General features: G+C 43.8%; 1 protein-coding gene across 1 annotated transcript in view; it reads right to left on the minus strand.

The window, feature by feature from the left end:
* The window catches only part of LOC141139453 (serotransferrin-like), a 116713-nt gene extending 108131 nt beyond the window's left edge, over positions 1–8582 (minus strand). The window contains exons 1-2 of the mRNA XM_073625548.1: positions 8427–8582; positions 319–479 (exon numbers count right to left, since the gene is read on the minus strand). Coding sequence (XP_073481649.1) covers positions 319–479; positions 8427–8469 — 204 coding nt within the window. The 5' untranslated portion in view covers positions 8470–8582. The remainder of the gene's footprint in view (positions 1–318; positions 480–8426) is intronic.
* Between the last annotated feature and the right edge of the window lie 9879 nt (positions 8583–18461).

Genomic DNA, 18461 nt, shown 5'->3' on the forward strand with positions numbered 1-18461 from the left:
CCTGCAACTTTGAAAACTGAAAGCTTTTTGCTCAATTTTGAAATCAAAATTTGAAGCAGTTTTTTAGGCTGTAAATGGTAGAAAGCCATCAATAATAAAATTCTAGTGAAGATTTAAAATAATGTTTAATTTCATCTCTGTATAAACAGACCCCTTAATAAGGCAACAAAAGTTTTTCAGGAATGTCAGTTGCTCTTTTATGCTCCCTAGAGGCAAGTGAATTTAAGTACTCATGGCATTAGTACCCCTGCTTTTTTTTTTATTTGCATTTTCTTTTCATCTACATGATCTTTCACCAAATCTTCAAAATGAACTTACGGCAATTGCTTTGAGGCAGTCATCAACGCTGCCTTTGAGAACACAGCTGAGGGTTGCCTGATCACCTCCACAGGTTTGGCTCACGTCTTTGCATTTCTTCAGCTCAATCTCGGATTTTACACACCAGCGGACGTTGTTTACAGGATTTGCAAGGCACAGGGCTGTTTGAAGACACAATGGATGATAATGACTTTGATAAAGAAAAACTACAATGGTCTTGTCCACAAACTTGTGATTCTGCTTAATCATCACCACTCACCACACACACACACCAGCTGGGGGTGCCAGCCAATCTCCGGGTGTCCTCTTCTTCCACAATCCATGTACACAAACAGGGCTTTTTTTCTCAGAGAATAGGTGCAGGAACTCCCCCTTTCTGAGCCACCCCTTTTCTCCACCCTACCCACCTCCGAGCACTGTTCCTTGGTTCCATCCCCTACCCACCTCCCAGTACTGCCCTTTTAGACAATACAGAACCAAGTATCAATTTGTGGTGCTAAGTAATCCGTAAGGAATTTGGCAATTATAACAAGAAAAGCAGTAAAATAGAACCCTTGCAGCCAGTAACAATAGAGCCCCTGCCAGCAACAATAGAGCCCCCGCCAGCAACAATAGACCACCCCACCACAACCCCCCCCCCCCCGGAAACAATAGACTCCCAGCAGCAACAGCAGATCTCCCCACAGCCAACATCAATAGATTATCCGGCATAACAATAGACCCCTCTCTCAACAGTAGATCTCTCCCAGCAACTGACCCCCCAGCAATATAAGACCCACCCCCAGCAACAGTAGGTCTTCCACCAACAGCAATAGACTCCCTCAGAAACAATAGACACTGATGCAAAAATAGATGCCCTCCAGCTAGAATAGCTCCCCTAGCAGTGAGTATCAATAGACCCTGCAGCGCACCCCAGCATCACTTGCTGTCAGTGGTGAAGGTGTCGGAACTACGTTCCCCCATGTTCCCGCTAAAAAAAAGCCCTGTACACAAAAAGGTTAGGCTCTCGTTTATCTGTTTCTTCCCAATAACATTATTAGGTTAGAGGTGAAAACACTAAACCTGCTAACTTCACTTGATGCATTTTGCCTCATACCAGGGCTTAGTCTCTGTAACTGAGCCCCAGTGGGGGCACAAAATGCCAGAAGAAGTTAGCAGGATTGTGTTTTTACCATTTATCTTTTTAAGGCTCCATTCACACTTGTACGACTTCAAAGTTGCAAGACTTTGGAGTGCAACTTTGCTGTAACTTTAATGCAACAATTACGCGACTTTGGATGCGTGCGACTTGTATACGACTTTGGCTTTGATCAATGACAATGGACAACTGTTGCACAACTATTGCACTGTATAACATTCAGGTACAACTTTCATGCAACCTTTGAGGTCTAAAATTGAAATGTTTGGCCCTCAAGTTTCATGAAATTTGGACCAAAGTAGTGCATGAACTACTATGAAGTTGCTGCGACTTTAAATCATGCATATATGAATGGTTATCATTGGAAAATATGGGGAACGACTTGTCATGCGACTTTGATGTCCAAATTGGCATGACAAGTCGCACTAATGTGAATGGAGCCTAAAAGTCTGTAAAGAAATTTGACTAAAACTAAAGAGAAGAAACAGATTAGTAGTTGATGGCCTAACCTTTTTGCATACATAAAAAGGTTTTGGGTCATTCATTCTGTTTCCTGTGTTTTGTGTTTGGTCCACCCATGTGAAAGAGCCCTATCGGGTCCTCCTGTCTGTTTTTTAGGTGGACCCCATTGGACCATCCATTGCCCTCTATGGAGCAGTGGGTGCCAGCGTACATGTGTTCATTGATACCCGTTGACATCCGATCCTATCTGCTAAAAACAGACAAATGGGGGATCCTCTCCCCATCCATCTGGCGGATCGGATTTGATGACAGTCAGGTGTAAAGGACAGGTGGTCCTTTTCCATCCGACTACCCATAGAGGAGAGTGGGCTGTACACGTGTCCACTCTGCATAAGCAAAGCAGACACGGACCTGTCATCCGACTGCTCAGCGGGGATCAGTGGACAGATTCCCCACTGAGGAAGCAGACTCCAACAGAGCCTGTCCCACGTGTAAGGGGCCTTATTATTTGCATGCATCCTATTTTTGTTTTACAAATAAACATTTAGTACATGACAAAGGATTTCCTGAGCACAGACAGCACACCAATGACTGCTTGTCTTTTGGCTTCCTTTGTCCACCGAAAACTTCAGACTAAACCATATGATAAGGGATATCATATGGTCATTCACCTTTGTTTGTAAACTGCAGCTTGAGCTATGAAGCCTGTAAACAAAGTGTTTTTTCAACAAACAATAAATAGATAGGGAAACATATGTGAAAAGAAGCCTAAGCCCCCGTTCACATTGACTGCGCCTTTGAAATCGTGTGACTTCATCTGAAATTTCACTATTTTAAAGCTGCATCTCAGTGTCACTTTGAAGACATCTGTTCAAGTTGCACCTGAAATTTTCAAATCGATGCGGCAAGGAAAGTCGGCAACACTGATTTGAACGGTGTGATTATAAAGCAAATGGCACGACAAGTAGCATCCTATTGCTGGCAATCACACTGTTCAAAGTTGGCATCACACCGATTTGAACAGTGTGATAGGCAGCAATAGCATGCGACTTGTCATGCAATTTGACCTGTCAAATCACATGACAAGTCGCTCCAGTGTGAACGGGGGCTAACGCTCTACACTCTGGTTCTAAAAAGATTCTAAATATTAAAATTAAGCATTTCATATTTACTTTTGGTCCCAGTCAAAATACATTAAGAAAATATGCACACATCCACTAAATATTCTCTTTTTTGATTTTACACACTTTATAACAGTAATGAAAAAAAATGTTATTTCCCCAACCTCAACTGGACTGTACTTCAAATATAGACTGTAAATGTTTCATTAGAACAAAATAGGAAAGGCAATTTAGGCATTTTATGTCCATGTTGATGTTCAGTGTATTTATAGCATGAGATAAGTTGCACGATTTTTGTCTCTAAACATAAACCTAATATACAACTGCATGCCCTATCACTTTACTTTCAATAAAATAAAAATCCTGTCTTCAAACCACCTAGAATACTCATTACACTATATTCATACTTCCTAACAAAGTTCATTCAGGGTGTCACTGACACACCACAAAATGCTGTCCAATGCACAGACCAATGTCAGTATAAGCATATTCTGGTGATAATTGCTGAGCCATCAAGTGAAGTATGAGCTAAATGTTGCAATACATGTGTGTAGACTTGTTAGCTAACAAAGATCAAAGGGAATCTGCACTGAGGCTATTATGGAGGTTGTCATCACTGACCTATTGGCAGTTTCTGGCTTTAATACTTTGAAGTCAAGGGGAAAGGTCTTAAAGCAGTATTCACCCTTTCACCGCCAGAGTGGTTTTTGCACACATTTTAAAAATTATTTTAGGCTTGAAGATTACTTATCAGCCCACTTAAACATTTTATATTTATCTAAAAGCAAAGACACTGAAGAATAAAATGGTGATAGTTACAATTTGTTATATCATACAATATTAGTGCAATGGGTAGCACAATATTTCCATAAAACATACACTAAAGACAGCCAACAGTTGGCTTGTCAGATTTACACACATTGTTACAGCAGCTGGGAGTTTGTATAAAACCCCCAATGCTGCAGACATATGCCATATGTTGGTGGCAGCAAAAGGACTAAACCCAAAAACAAAAATGTACTATATTGCAGCTTACCCATCTTTAAATGTGGTGGCTGCACTGGTTTTCTTTTTTCAGGCTTATTTTCCTTTACTTTCACCAATTAGGCCAGCCACCTACAAATTTCCTGTATTAAGGTGTCTCCACTCTGGATGAAGGAGCAATGGAGGCACCTTTGGGCATCAGCATTGTCAGGATTGCGAGAGGGTAGTATTAGATGAACTAGCATGAACTTTTTAAGCAGTTACAGCAACAGATTTTTCTCCTTTGGGATGAAGGTTTTACATAAATTAATAAAAGCTGATCATTGTAAGCAACACTTGGTCTATTAAAGGATGTTGAGAAATAACTTACTGGCTGCATCACCAGGTGAAATAAAGGAAAAAATTCTAAAAGAGAGAACCGATGCAGCCACCACAACTAAGAACTGGTATGCTGCAATTTAATACATTTTAGTTTTTTGAGTTTAATGCCACTTTTAATTATAAAGGTTAGAGTGCAAGGCCTGTTTAGATATATTTAAAGCATTTAAATTGTTAACCCAACACCTCATTTTTCTGATATGCGCCTGCTGTACCATGTACTTGTATGCTAAAGTATCCAGTTCTCTTTGTATTGCTTCCTTTGTGTGAAATCCCTGGTGATTCTGCCAGTCCCTTTGCTTTCCTATTAAAACTGAACACATTAAGCAGGTGAACATACTGTAGCGTGGTCAGTTCTCTAGCTATGCTGGGAACTCAGCCTGCTCTCTGCCAATGATCAGACTTGTCCTCCTGACACACCCCTGCTGCACAACCATTCACTGGGAAACTCAGTGTGCTGCTGCTTCTCCTCCCCCATGATTAATTATAAAAAAAAGGGAAAAAGGTATTTATATATTTTTTTTATATCTACACAAAAATGTTTTGGCTTTTATTTCTATGTTAAATTGAATGGGTTGCTTTCAATTATTCACAATCACTTGAGGCTGTTGAAAGAACAACAACATAATAATAATATACTGTATATATATATAATATAAAGTTGTTAATAAACTGACAATACTGTATGTATTATACTTATCTATACAGCAGGTGGCGCTGTGGTATTAAAGTGTATAGTTCCTATATGCTATGATATAACAGGATGTATTGTCTATCTATGCTCAATGCACTCGTTTGTGTTCTCTTCCTGTTCTATGATAAAAGGCATGTAATGTATTTCTCCATGAAAGTAAAGCTGTATTGGCTGCAATAGGGATGGGCCAAACACCCCCCCCCCCTTCGGTTCACACCAGAACATGCGAACAGGCAAAAAATTTGTTTGAACACAAGAACACCGTTAAAGTCTATGGACACGAACATGAAAAATCAAAAGTGCTCATTTTAAAGGCTTATATGCATGGTATTGTCTTAAAAAGTGTTTGGGGACCTGGGTCCTGCCCCAGGGGAAATGTATCAATGCAAAAAAAGTTTTAAAAACGTCAGTTTTTTTCGAGAGCAGTGATTTTAATAATGCTTAAAGTGAAACAATAAAAGTGTAATATTCCTTTAAATTTCGTATCTGGGGGGTGTCTATAGTATGCCTGTAAAGTTGCGCATGTTTCCCGTGTTTAGAACAGTCTGACAGCAAAATGACATTTCTAAAGGAAAAAAAGTAATTTAAAACTACTCGTGGCTATAATGAATTGTCGGTCTGGCAATACACATAATAAAATGGCATGGTTGATAAAAACAGCATGGGATTCCCCCGCAGGGGAACCCCAAACCAAAATTTAAAAAAAAATGCATGGGGGCCCCCCTAAATTTCATACCAGGCCCTTCAGATCTGGTATGGATATTAAGGGGAACCCTGTGCCAATTTTTTTTTTAAAAATGGCGTGGGGTCCCCCTCAAAATCCATATCAGACCCTTCAGGTCTGGTATGGAGTTTAAGGGGAGCCCCGCCGCACAATTTAAAAAGAAATGGCATGGGGTCCCCCCAAAAATCCATGGCAGACTCTTATCCGAGCACGCAACCTGGCAGGCCGCAGGAAAAGAGGGGGGACGAGAGAGTGGCCCCCCTCCTGAACCGTACCAGGCCACATGCCCCCCGCCCGCAGACCCCCACACCCACTGGGCAAGGGTTGTGGGGATGAGGCCCTTCTCCCCATCAACATGGGGACAAGGTGCTTTGGCTACCCCAAAGCACCCTCCCAATGTTGAGGGCATATGGCTTGGTACGGTTCAGGGGGGGGGGCGCTCTCTCTTCCCCCCCTCTTTTCCTGCGGCCTGCAAGGTTGCGTGCTCGGATAAGGGTCTGGTATGGATTTTTGGTGGGACCCCACGCCATTTTTTTTATTTTGGTGCGGGGTTCCCCTTAAAATCCATACCAGACACTTCAGGGTCTGGTATAGAGTTTGAGGGGGACCCCCACACCATTTTTTTTTCATTTTGACGCGGGATTCCCCTTAATATCCATACCAGACCTGAAGGGCCTGGTATGGAATTTGGGGGGACCCCTCACGCATTTAAAAAAAAAATTGTCGTTTTTATCAATGAACTTTTATGTGTATTGCCGGACCGACAATTCATTATAGCCGCGAGTAGTTTTAAATTACTTTTTTCCTTTAGAAATGTCATTTTGCTGTCAGACTGTTCTAAACACGGGAAACATGCGCTACTTTACAGGCATACTATAGACACCCCCCAGGTACCAAATTTAAAGGAATATTACACTTTTATTGTTTCACTTTAAGCATTATTAAAATCACTGCTCCCGAAAAAACGGGCGTTTTTAAAACTTTTTTTTGCATTGATACATGTCCCCTGGGGCAGGACCCTGGTCCCCAAACACTTTTTATGACAATAACTTGCATATTAACCTTTAAAATTAGCTCATTTGATTTCTCCCATAGACTTTTAAAGGGTGTTCCGCGGCTTTCAAATTTGCCGCGAACACCACAAATTGTTCGCTATTTGGTGAACAGCCAATGTTCGAGTCGAACTCGTGTTCGACCTGAACATAAAGCCCATCCCTACTCTGCAACAAGAAGTTTCCTGTGCATTAATAAATCAGCTAATAGAGGCTGGGTTCACACTGATGCAAATTGGATGCAGGTTTACCCGCATTTAATTTGCATGACAGGAGAGTGTGACTGGCTCTCAATAGAGCCGGTTCACATATCTCCGGGATGGCCGCGGAGTGCACAGCAGAAGGGTCCTGTGCATCTTTGGCTCAGTTTCAGGTCCAAACTCAGGCAAAATTCGGACCGAATTCAGACCTGAAACAGTGAACAGGAACGCACCGGACTTCCTGCTGTGCCCCCGCGTCGCACATAGTGTGAACCCAGCCTAAAGCCCCATACACACTATTTGATTCTCTGTAGATTGTTGTCTTCAGATTTACCAAAACCATATAATATGAGGTCAAATCTTAAGAGTTTAAATTTGTATGCCATTAGGCAAGCCCTTGCACTACTTGCACTACATGGTTTTGGTAAATGTGAAGGTGTAAAAGTAAAGTGCAAACTTATCTTAGAAAGCATGTATAGCCAAAATATTTATGGATAGAGTAGAAAAGAGTTAAAATCCCCCACCCCATTAATTTTTTTTTTGGTCTGTGCAACATTAGGGAAAATTTCTTTAATTTCCTGTCCCAGAGAGGCAACAGAAAGTTAGTGGAAATCTTACAAAGTGACGGAAATTCTGTCTTAGGCTGTTGTTCCTAGAACCAGTATCCCCTTTGGAAGATCTCATTTCTTGTTCCTCTACTCTAAAATTTTGGATTTCACCTCACTTTATTTGATAGTGGTCACTAGAATGAATAGAAGGGTAAATCTCCCCAATGGGAACTTGGACAGCAATAAAAACTTGAATAGTGGGATCACCCTGCCCACTCTATCCAAAACTTAAGAAATTTTTTTTAAAAAAGAGGATTTTGCACAGTTTAATCTGTCCGTAAATGATCTGAAATGCCAGGGTGCACAGGTCTACCATATATTTTTGTCTAACCATGCCTCTCTGACAATCCAAGCTAAAAATTGTCTGATGCCCTGAGCACTGCCTGATAATAAATGCAGTCTCCAAATTCCAGAATGTACATCAAATAATGGAACCCCATAATTGTTTACATTACCTTTAACTATGGAACTCTGTTTTCTGATGTCTGTCAGTACAATTTTTATAGAATCCCTCAATTATTCTTTATGCTGCCTCAATTATACCCATATGGAAAAATCTAGAAGGACCTTTGTGCAAACACTCATATATAGTGTATATTTAGATAGCATTTAAAATTGTTATAACGCCAATATTAAAAAATGTTTCCCGCAACTCAGTTTATATTTTCTGTAAAACTCTTCTGTTAAAAAAAAAAACAGATTAAAATTGTAACATCTTCTTGCAAGTAAAAGATGTCTTTCACTTACCCGCCATCCCCAGACAAAGAATAAGTTGTAATGTAGAAGCCATGGTCACTGCAGATCTCCCAAACGGTCAGACTTCAGTTTGTGGAGAAATAACGAACAAGATCTCTGGCTTTTTATACAAGAGCAGGGGAGCTGAGTGGACAAAATCCATGTTGCTGTAATGTTTACCTAATAGTGTTTCTCAATATCAGCCACCTCCTCGCCCTGTAATTCCTGGAGACAGATTTGAAGTATTGGCACACATCTTCTCAAAATTCTTTGAATCACCGAATGAACTCTTGCTTTTAATTAGGATATTAAGCATGGGGAAGAGAAGGGAAATTCCCAGCTATAACTTTGGCATAGACACAAGGTCAGAGATTTGCTCTGCTTTGCATGTGTCCCAATAATGGGCTCCATTGTTTTATTATAGGAGTGGACGCACAACACACACTAAGTCCTTTCTAACAAAGTCCAAATTGTTTAAAATATCTCATAACTAGGGATGAGCTTTCTGTTCGGGTTGAACATGAGTTCGACTTGAACATTGGCTGTTCACCCGTTCATCGAAAACCGAACATTATGGGCCGTTCGCGCCAAATCCGAGTGGCGCATAACGGCCCAAAGTGCACTGCGGCAGCGCAGTACATTGCTGTATGATGATTGGCTAGAGCATGCACCATGACCTGCATGCTTTGGCCAATCACAGCGCCCTCAGCTAAGAGAGCCATAATTGGCCAAAGGCAGGGTGCCTTTTGACAATCATGGCTCAGGGGGACTAAGTCCACGCCCTACACTATATAAGGCCGCCTGACAGTCTCATATATATATATATATATATATATATATATATATATATATATATATCCACTGCATCCAGTTTAGCTAGATCTGACTGCAGTCCGTTCCTGGCGTACTGTTTCTAATATACTTCAGGCAGGCAGGTGATTCAGTTAGCTGCAGTGTATTTAATAGGGGTGCAACGGATCGTCACTGATCCGTGATCCGAATGGTTCAACCTGTTCGGATTGGCACACATGCGCTCCGCGGAGCACGCCGCTGCCTCGGCCTTAGGAAAGGCCGCAGCTTTGGCCTAGCTCTGGAGTGGCAGCCATCTTGGTACACCCGGCGGCTGTTTACCACATGATCGCTCCGTCAAATGACGGAGCGATCACTTGTAAACAAACCGGCGTCATGTCATGACGCCAGTTCCTCTCTCCCCTCTGTGTACTGATCTGTACAGCGGAGGGGAGAGATTGGATGGCAGCAGTGCCAATACTCTGCAATACCCTACCAATACTCTGCCATACCCTGCCAATACTCTGCCATACCCTGCCAATACTCTGCCATACCCTGCCATACTCTGCTAATACTCTGCAATACCCTGCCAATACTCTGCTAATACTCTGCAATACTCTGCAATACCCTGCCAATACTCTGCAATACTCTGCACTACCCTGCCAATACTCTGCAATACCCTGCCTATACTCTGCAATATCCTGCCAATACTCTGCTAATATGCTGCAATACTCTGCCAATACTCTGCCAATACTCTGCCAATACTCTGCAATACCCTGCAATACTCTGCCAATACTCTGCAATACCCGCCAATACCCTGCCAATACTCTGCCATACCCTGCCATACTCTGCCATACTCTGCCATACCCTGCCAATACCCTGCCAATACTCTGCAATACTCTGCCAATACCCTGCCAATACTCTGCCATACCTTGCCATACTCTGCCATACTCTGCAATACTCTGCCAATACTCTGCCAATACTCTGCCAATACCCTGACATACCCTGCCAATACTCTGCCATACCCTGCCAATACTCTGACAATACTCTGCCAATACCCTGCCAATACTCTGCAATACCCTGCCAATACTCTGCCATACCCTGCCAATACTCTGCCAATACTCTGCAATACTCTGCCATACCCTGCTAATATATTATTACAGTGGGGGAGATTGTGGGTATTATTACAGTGGGGCAGATTGTGGGTATTATTACAGTGGGGGAGATTGTGGATATTACAGTGGGGGAGATTGTGGATATTACAGTGGGGGAGATTGTTTATATTACAGTGGGGTAGATGATGTGGATATTACCGTGGGGGAGATTTTTTTTTGTTGATCCGAAAATGATCCGAACCGTGACTCCTGATCCTAGGAACGATCCGAACCGTGAGTTTTTTGATCTGTTGCACCCCTAGTATTTAATATATATATATATATATACACACAGGTGATCTCGTATATATATAGATAGATATATATATATGCATACAGTTTAGCTATATCTCACTGCAGGCCATTCCTGGTGTACTGTTTCTAATATACTTCAGGCAGGCAGGTGATTCAGTTAGCTGCAGTGTATTTAATATACATATACAGATAGTGTCATATATATATATATATATATATATATATATATATATATATATATTCACTGCATACAGTTTAGCTATATCTCACTGCAGGCCGTTTCTGGTATACTGTTTCTAATATACTTATGGCAGGCAGGTGATTCAGTTAGCTGCAGTGTATTTAATATATTTATATACAGATAGTCTCGTATATATATATATATATTCACTGCATATAGTTTAGCTATATGTCACTGCAGGCCGTTCCTGGTGTACTGTTTCTAATATACTTCAGGCAGTGTACACAGTATACAGTGCTGTGCACCCATAGCGCAGTTGCTCATACTTTTCTGGTGGTCAATACAGTACACCCATAGTTGTTATTACACTTCTGTTGGTGTACACAGTACCGTGCACCCCTAGTGCAGTTGCTACTACTTTCCTGGTGATGTACATAATACATACAGTGCACCCATAGTTGTTATTACACTTCTGTTGGTGTACACAGTACCGTGCACCCCTAGTGCAGTTGCTACTACTTTCCTGGTGGTGTATACAATACATACAGTGCACCCATAGTTGTTATTACACTTCTGTTGGTGTACACAGTACCGTGCACCCCTAGTGCAGTTGCTACTACTTTCCAGGTGGTGTACACAATACATACAGTGTACCCATAATTGTTATTTTACTTCTGTTGGTGTACACAGTACCATGCACCCCTAGTGCAGTTGCTACTACTTTCCTGGTGGTGTACACAATACATACAGGGCACCCATAGTTGTTATTAAACTTCTGTTGGTGTACACAGTACCGTGCACTCCTAGTGCAGTTGCTACCACTTTCCTGGTGGTGTACACAATACATCCAGGGCACCCACAGTTGTTATTACACTTCTGTTGGTGTACACAGTACTGTGCACCCCTAGTGCAGTTGCTACTACTTTCCTGGTGGTGTACACAATACATACAGTGCACCCATAGCTGTTATTACATGTCTGTTGGTGTACACAGTACGGTGCACCCCTAGTAGTGCAGTTGCTACTACTGTCCTGGTGGTGTACACAGTACACAATACAGTGTAGTGTTTTCTTGCTAAACAAAATTTACAGCATGTCCGAAAGGCCACCAAGGAGAGGCAGACGCTCACAGGCCACTAAAAGAGGGCAAGCAGGCTCTGTGTCTACAGTCGACACTGCTGGTCGTGGACACGGTGCATCCTCAGCACGTGGCTGTGGGGCACGCCTGTCCTTTTTTCCTGCAGCTGGCCATCTTATTGAGCCACAACATGCAGTAGAGTTGGTGGAATGGATAATGAAGCCGTCGTCATCCTCTGTCACCCAGGCTCAGAGTAGTTTGCCTGCCAATGCAGCTGCCAAAGCGGCCTATTCCATCGGCTCCATTTCAACAGTCATTCCTTCCCTAGCCCCACCATCATGCATGGAGGAGTCCCCTGAACTAACCCTGGGTAACTCTGCTGGCAGCTGGGAAGGATGCAGGACAGGGTTCAGTATTGATGGAGCTTGTTCCGCCACCACGCCTCCAAAATGCTAGTGGTGATTCTGCCACAGCTCTCTCCTCCACTCCCTCCTCTTCTTCCTCTATGGCCTCTTCCTCTGCAGATTTCTCCTCTGAACCAGCGGTGCTCCGTAGGCGTTCAAGGGGCTACGCAAGCACTCAGGCAAAAAGATGCCATGCGGTGCTTGAGTTGGTCTGCTTAGGGGACAGGAGCCACACTGGGGCAGAGATTCTGTCAGCTCTGCAGGGGCAGGCTCAGAGGTGGTTGACGCCAGGCTAGTTTCAGCCAGGAATGGTTGTATGCGACAATGGCACCAACCTCCTCTCTGCCCTCCGACAGGGACACTTGACCCATGTTCCCTGTTTGGCTCACATCCTGAATTTGGTGGTGCAGTGTTTCTTGAGCAGGTGCCCAAGCTTTCAGGATCTCCTGAGGCAGGCCAGGAAAGTCTGTAGTCATTTCCGCCGGTCATATAATGCCAGTGCTCGGCTGACTGATATTCAAAGAGAATGCAACCTGTCCAAGAACCGCCTCATTTGTGACATGCCCACCAGGTGTAACTCAACGTTGGCAATGCTGCAGCAGCTGCACACACAGCAGAGGGCCATCAATGAGTACCTGTGTGAGTATGGCACCAAAACAGGGTCAGGGGAGCTTGGATTTTTTTCGCCACGCCGGTGGCTACTGATCAAGGATGCATGCACTGTCCTGTCACCTTTTGAGGAGGCCATGAGGATGGTGAGCAGTGACAGTGCATGCATCAGTGATACTGTCTCTCTTGTCTTCCTGTTGGAGCACACGCTTCATGGAATAATGGACAGGGCACTTGAGGCAGAACAGCGGAAGGAAGAGGAGGACTTCCTTACCTCTCAAGGCCCCCTTTATCCAGTTACTAGTATTCCTGCAGGTCCGCCAATCACGCAGGAAGAAGAAGAGGAGGAGGATTGTGTCAGCATGGAGGTGGAGGATAACACTCAGCATCAGTCTTCAAGGGATCGTTTTCAGTCCCCAGAAACCCATGGAGTTGTACATGGCTGGGAGGAGGTGGTTGAGGATCATGTGATCCTTAGTGACCCAGAGGACTCAGGATCGAATGCCTCTGCAAACCTTCGCTGCATGGCCTCCCTGATCCTGCAAAGCCTGCGAAAGGACCCCAGGATTCGTGGTATCAAGGAGAGGGATCATTACTGGCTGGCAACCCTTCCTGATCCACGTTACAAGGGTAAGATTGCAGAACTTATCCAGCCTTTTCAGAGGGAGCAGAAGATGAAACATCTTCGGGAGGCCTTGCAGAAAGGTTTGTGCAATGCGTTTCCAGAGCCTGGGAGGTTACAATTTCCTGGTGCTGGACAACGTGTTGCTGAGGCTTCGTTCAGTCACAGAAAGAGCGGTGAAAAAGGTGGCCGGCTGACCGATGCCTTCAGTCAATTCTTCAGTCCTCAGCGCCCAGGTCTGATCGGTTCCAGCAACCATCGCCAGCGTCTGAATTACATGGTGCAGGAATATCTAGGGGCAAGATCAGACTTGGAGACCTTTCCACCAGAACATCCACTGGGTTACTGGGTCTTGAGGATGGAACACTGGCCAGAGCTTGCTCAATATACAATTGAGCTACTGGCCTGTCCTGCATCCAGCGTTCTTTCAGAATGCACATTCAGTGCTGCTGGAGGCTTTGTAACCGATCACAGAGTACGCCTGTCCACAGACTCTGTTGATCGGTTCACATTCATAAAAATGAATCAGTCTTGGATCACCAGCTACCAAGCGGATGGAAGGCGCGTGATCAGACGCTTACATCAAGAAATGTATGGTTTATTTATGTAAAAGAATACAGACATATAGTCATATAGATATAAAATCATACAAATACTACATAATATTATAACAAAAAAAAGGAATTTTTATAATATTATGTAGTATTTGTATGATTTTATATCTATATGACTATATGTCTGTATTCTTTTACATAAATAAACCATACATTTCTTGATGTAAGCGTCTGATCACGTGCCTTCCATCCACTTCCTACTAAACAGTCCTTTGCAGACCACCCCTGGTCAGCTAAGGCAGCGGGACACGCTCCATCATCTCCCCCAGTCCTATCTCTGACTACAATACTACCTTTGTTTTACAGCAAACGATCTCACAAGCGCAGGAGTGTTTTTCACCATATCTTGTTCACACTTTTGCACCAGCTACCAAGCACCTGATGCTGATGTAACCAAGTTATTTTTCTATGGATGTGGGATCCCTTAAAGACTGCATATGCTGAGTGACTATCCTATTATGCTGAGTGACTATCCTATTCCTCCTCAATTTTCATGATGATAGCTTCTAAGAATATTTTCGGTTCAGGGCACCACCACCACTACCTAAGGCCCAATTTTCTGCCCCTGTTTAACAGGAGCACATAATTACAATTTTTGAACAAATATTTAACAGCGGAGCTCGTTCCTGCGCTCAACAAAAGTATCTGTGAGGCTTTACAGTGTTGTGCTACCACCACCACCACCTAAGGCCCAATTTTTCTGCCCCTGTTTAACAGAGGCACGTAATTACAATTTTTGATCTAATATTTCACAGCAGGGCCTGTTCCTGCGCTAAACAAAAGTATCTGTAAGGCTTTACATTGTTGTGCCACCACCACCACCACTGCCTAAGGCCCAATTTTTCTGCCCCTGTTTAACAGGGGCATGTAATTACAATTCTTGATATAATATTTCACAGCAGGGCCCATTCCAGCACCCACCAAAAGTAACTGTGAGGGCTTACAGTGTTCTGGTACCACCAACACCTAAGGCCCAATTTTCAGCAGAGTGTATAGGGCAGGCCCTATAGTATATACAGGCGGTCCCCTATTTTCAAACATCCGACTTACAAACAACTCCTACTTACAAACGGAGGGAGACAACAGGAAGTGAGAGGAAATCTACCCCTAGGAAGGGAAATTCTCTCCTGTAAGAGTTAATATGGGAAAAAGGTGTCTCCTCACTGATGCTTTATCACCAATCCTTGTTTCCCTAATAACCCAAAATTTTCAAAATCTAGTTGTCATTGGGACAGAAAGTGAGGTGAAATCTTCTGAACAGGGGCACAGACAGCAAAACAAATGTTACAGGGGTGATGATAACTCTTCCCTATGTTATTCCAAAAGCTTAATAATAGATGTTTTGGCTGGAGCTACACTTACAAAATGTACCTGTTCCAAATTACAAACAGATTCAACTTAAGAACAAACCTACAGTGTTTGTAACCCGGGGACCCTGTATATTGCTGCTGTTCAGAGCATATAGGGCCTGGAGGCCCCACACCTTTTTTTTTTTCATTTGGGTGCGAGATTCACCTTAATATCCATACCAGACCCAAGGGCCTGGTAATGGGCTGGGGGGGGGGGGGGGGCAACATTACATTACACCCGCAAGCAGTTTTAAAATACTTTTTTTTCCTTTAGAAATGTCATTTTGTGCAGGGACTGTTCTAAACACAGGAAAAATGCGCCACTTTACAGGCATACTATAGACACCCCCCCCCCCCAGGCACAATATTTAAAGTAATATTACACTTTTATTGTTTCACTTTAAGCATTATTAAAATCACTGCTCCCGAAAAAACGGCCGTTTTTGTAAACTTTTTTTGCATTGATATATGTCCCCTGGGGCAGGACCCGGGTCCCCAAACACTTTTTATGACAATAACTTGCATATTAGCCTTTAAAATTAGCACTTTTGATTTTTCATGTTCAAATCCCATAGACTTTAACGGGGGTTCGCGTGTTCGCACAAATTTTTGGTCTGTTCGCATGTTCTGCCGCAAACCGAACCGGGGGGTGTTCGGCTCATCCCTACTCATAACATCATTATATATTATAACAGCCTTTTTTTGAGATTTGTTGTTTACCAGTTAACTGTTTTTTTTTTTTTGCTAGAAAATTACTTAGAACCCCCAAACATTATACATTTTTTTCTAACACCCTAGAGAATAAAATGGCGGTTGTTGCAATACTTTCTGTCACACTGTATTTGTGCAGTGGTCTTACAAGGGCACTTTTTAAAATTAAAAAATAAGACAACAGTAAAGTTAGCCCAATTTTTTTTTTTATATTGTGAAAGATAATGTTACGCTGAGTAAATTGATACCCAACATGTCATGCTTCAAAATTGCACCCGCTCGTGGAATGGCGACAAACTTTTAAAAATCTCCATAGGCGACGTTTAAAAAATTCTACAGGTTGCATGTTTTGAGTTACAGAGGAGGTCTGAGGCTAGAATTATTGCTCTCGCTCTACCGATCGCAGCGATACCTCACATGTGTGGTTTGAACACCATTTTCATATGCGGGAGCTACTCACATAGACGTTCGCTTCTACATGCAAGCTCGTCGAGACGGGGCGCGTTTAAACATTATTTTTTCTTTTTTTCTTTTGCCTTTTATTTTTTATTTTTACACTTTTATTCCTATTACAAGGAATGTAAACATCCCTGACAGGGCCTCTTAAATATGAGATCTGGGGTCAAAAAGACCTCAGATGGGGGGCGTGGCTAAACCATGGAAGCGTGAGGACGCTCAGACCGGAGCTCTGCACTAGGACGGGCCGAGAATCTCCCATATAACCGCTCAGACGAGCCAGCTTCTCATGCCAGGGGATCGTAAACACCCGCCGGCCAGTGAGGAAAGGAGGGGACCCGAGATTTCTCACTATTTCCTGTGGCAGCACCAGCTTTCTTCACCGGCCGCACGAGGCAAGATGGCGCCGCCACGAGGTACCGCCGTGTCAGCAAGTAAGAAGGGGGGACAGGCGGACGCTGCAGCAGCGGAGGAAGATTTTCCCTCTCTCTCCCCCAGGTCTCACTCTCCCATACAGTCCCCTGCCAACCCCTTTTTGAACTCACAATTGCTCTCTGAGAGCACAGGGGGAACGAGCAGCCTCCTAGAGGAATCCCTGAAAGACATAGTCTCAGGCCTGCCTACAAAGCAGGATCTCAATGCTATGGCAACCTCCATAGTTAATGCACTTACAAACGAACTGCATGACTTAAAACAGCAGGTGGATACGGTAGAGGAAAGGGTGACTGTGTTGGAGGCCTCGCAGACAACCACAGACGCACGCATCACCTCCTTAGAACAGGAACATAAAGTTTACCGCCGCCATCTTGTGGATGTCCACCTGCGGATCGATGATGGCGAAAACAGGAGCAGGCGGAACAATTTACGCCTCAGAGGTATCCCGGAGGCTACCATGGGCCCAGATCTCCGCTCTACTGTCGTGGCGATCTTGAACCAGGTTTTAGGTAAGCCACCTGCCGCAGACCTGGAGCTGGATAGGGTTCACCGTATACCCGGGCCCCCCCCACAGCGCAGCGGGCCCCAGCAGACCAAGATCTCCCCCGTGATGTTCTGTGCAGGGTGCACTTTTTCACAATCAAAGAAGAGATCCTGCACCTAGCATGGGAGAAGGGCACGATTGACTTTGATGGGGTGCCCGTACGGATCTTCCCTGACATATCCAGACAGACCCGTGTTATCAGAGGCCTGCTGCGACCATTGCTGGAGGTGATACGGGAAGCCGAAGCCACATACCGCTGGGGTCATCCCTTTCACCTGATTGTCCGGAAGCAAGGCTCAGAGTTTCACCTCCGCACGCCAGATCAGCTACCAGACCTCTTCCAATTCATTGCCAAACCAGCTGTCAGTGTACCTAATTGGTTCGACTACCTGCTGTCTCAGGACACCCCAAGTCCAGCATTGCCCAGGCAACAGAGGATCAGACGACCGCGCTCCCGTCCACCCAATCGAGACGCTTACAGACCACATCCAACGACATCTGAAGATTGACCGCCTCTCCTTCCGCACGGTCTGATAAGGTTGTGCAGTATTCCCTCCCAGCAGTTTCTACTATTAGCGGTACTGCTTATATGACTTCCTTTGAAACTGCCCCGTCAACCACCAAGACCCCTGTCAAACCTAAGAGACGACACCTATCATTTTTTTTTTTCTTTTTCTTTTGTTGTCCCATAGACAAGGTTTGAAAATAGCTGGTTAACTAAAACCGCAACAGAAGAGGACGTTTCTCCACCTTTTTTGCATTCACCTTGAGTGCCTATTTTTACTTTTATTTTTACTCTTCTTTTTTATATTTGGGGACTACCTTGGTGGGGAGGGGGGGAGTGTTG

The sequence above is a fragment of the Aquarana catesbeiana genome, linkage group LG04, assembly GCF_042186555.1.
Source record: "Aquarana catesbeiana isolate 2022-GZ linkage group LG04, ASM4218655v1, whole genome shotgun sequence".
Classification (NCBI taxonomy): domain Eukaryota; kingdom Metazoa; phylum Chordata; class Amphibia; order Anura; family Ranidae; genus Aquarana; species Aquarana catesbeiana.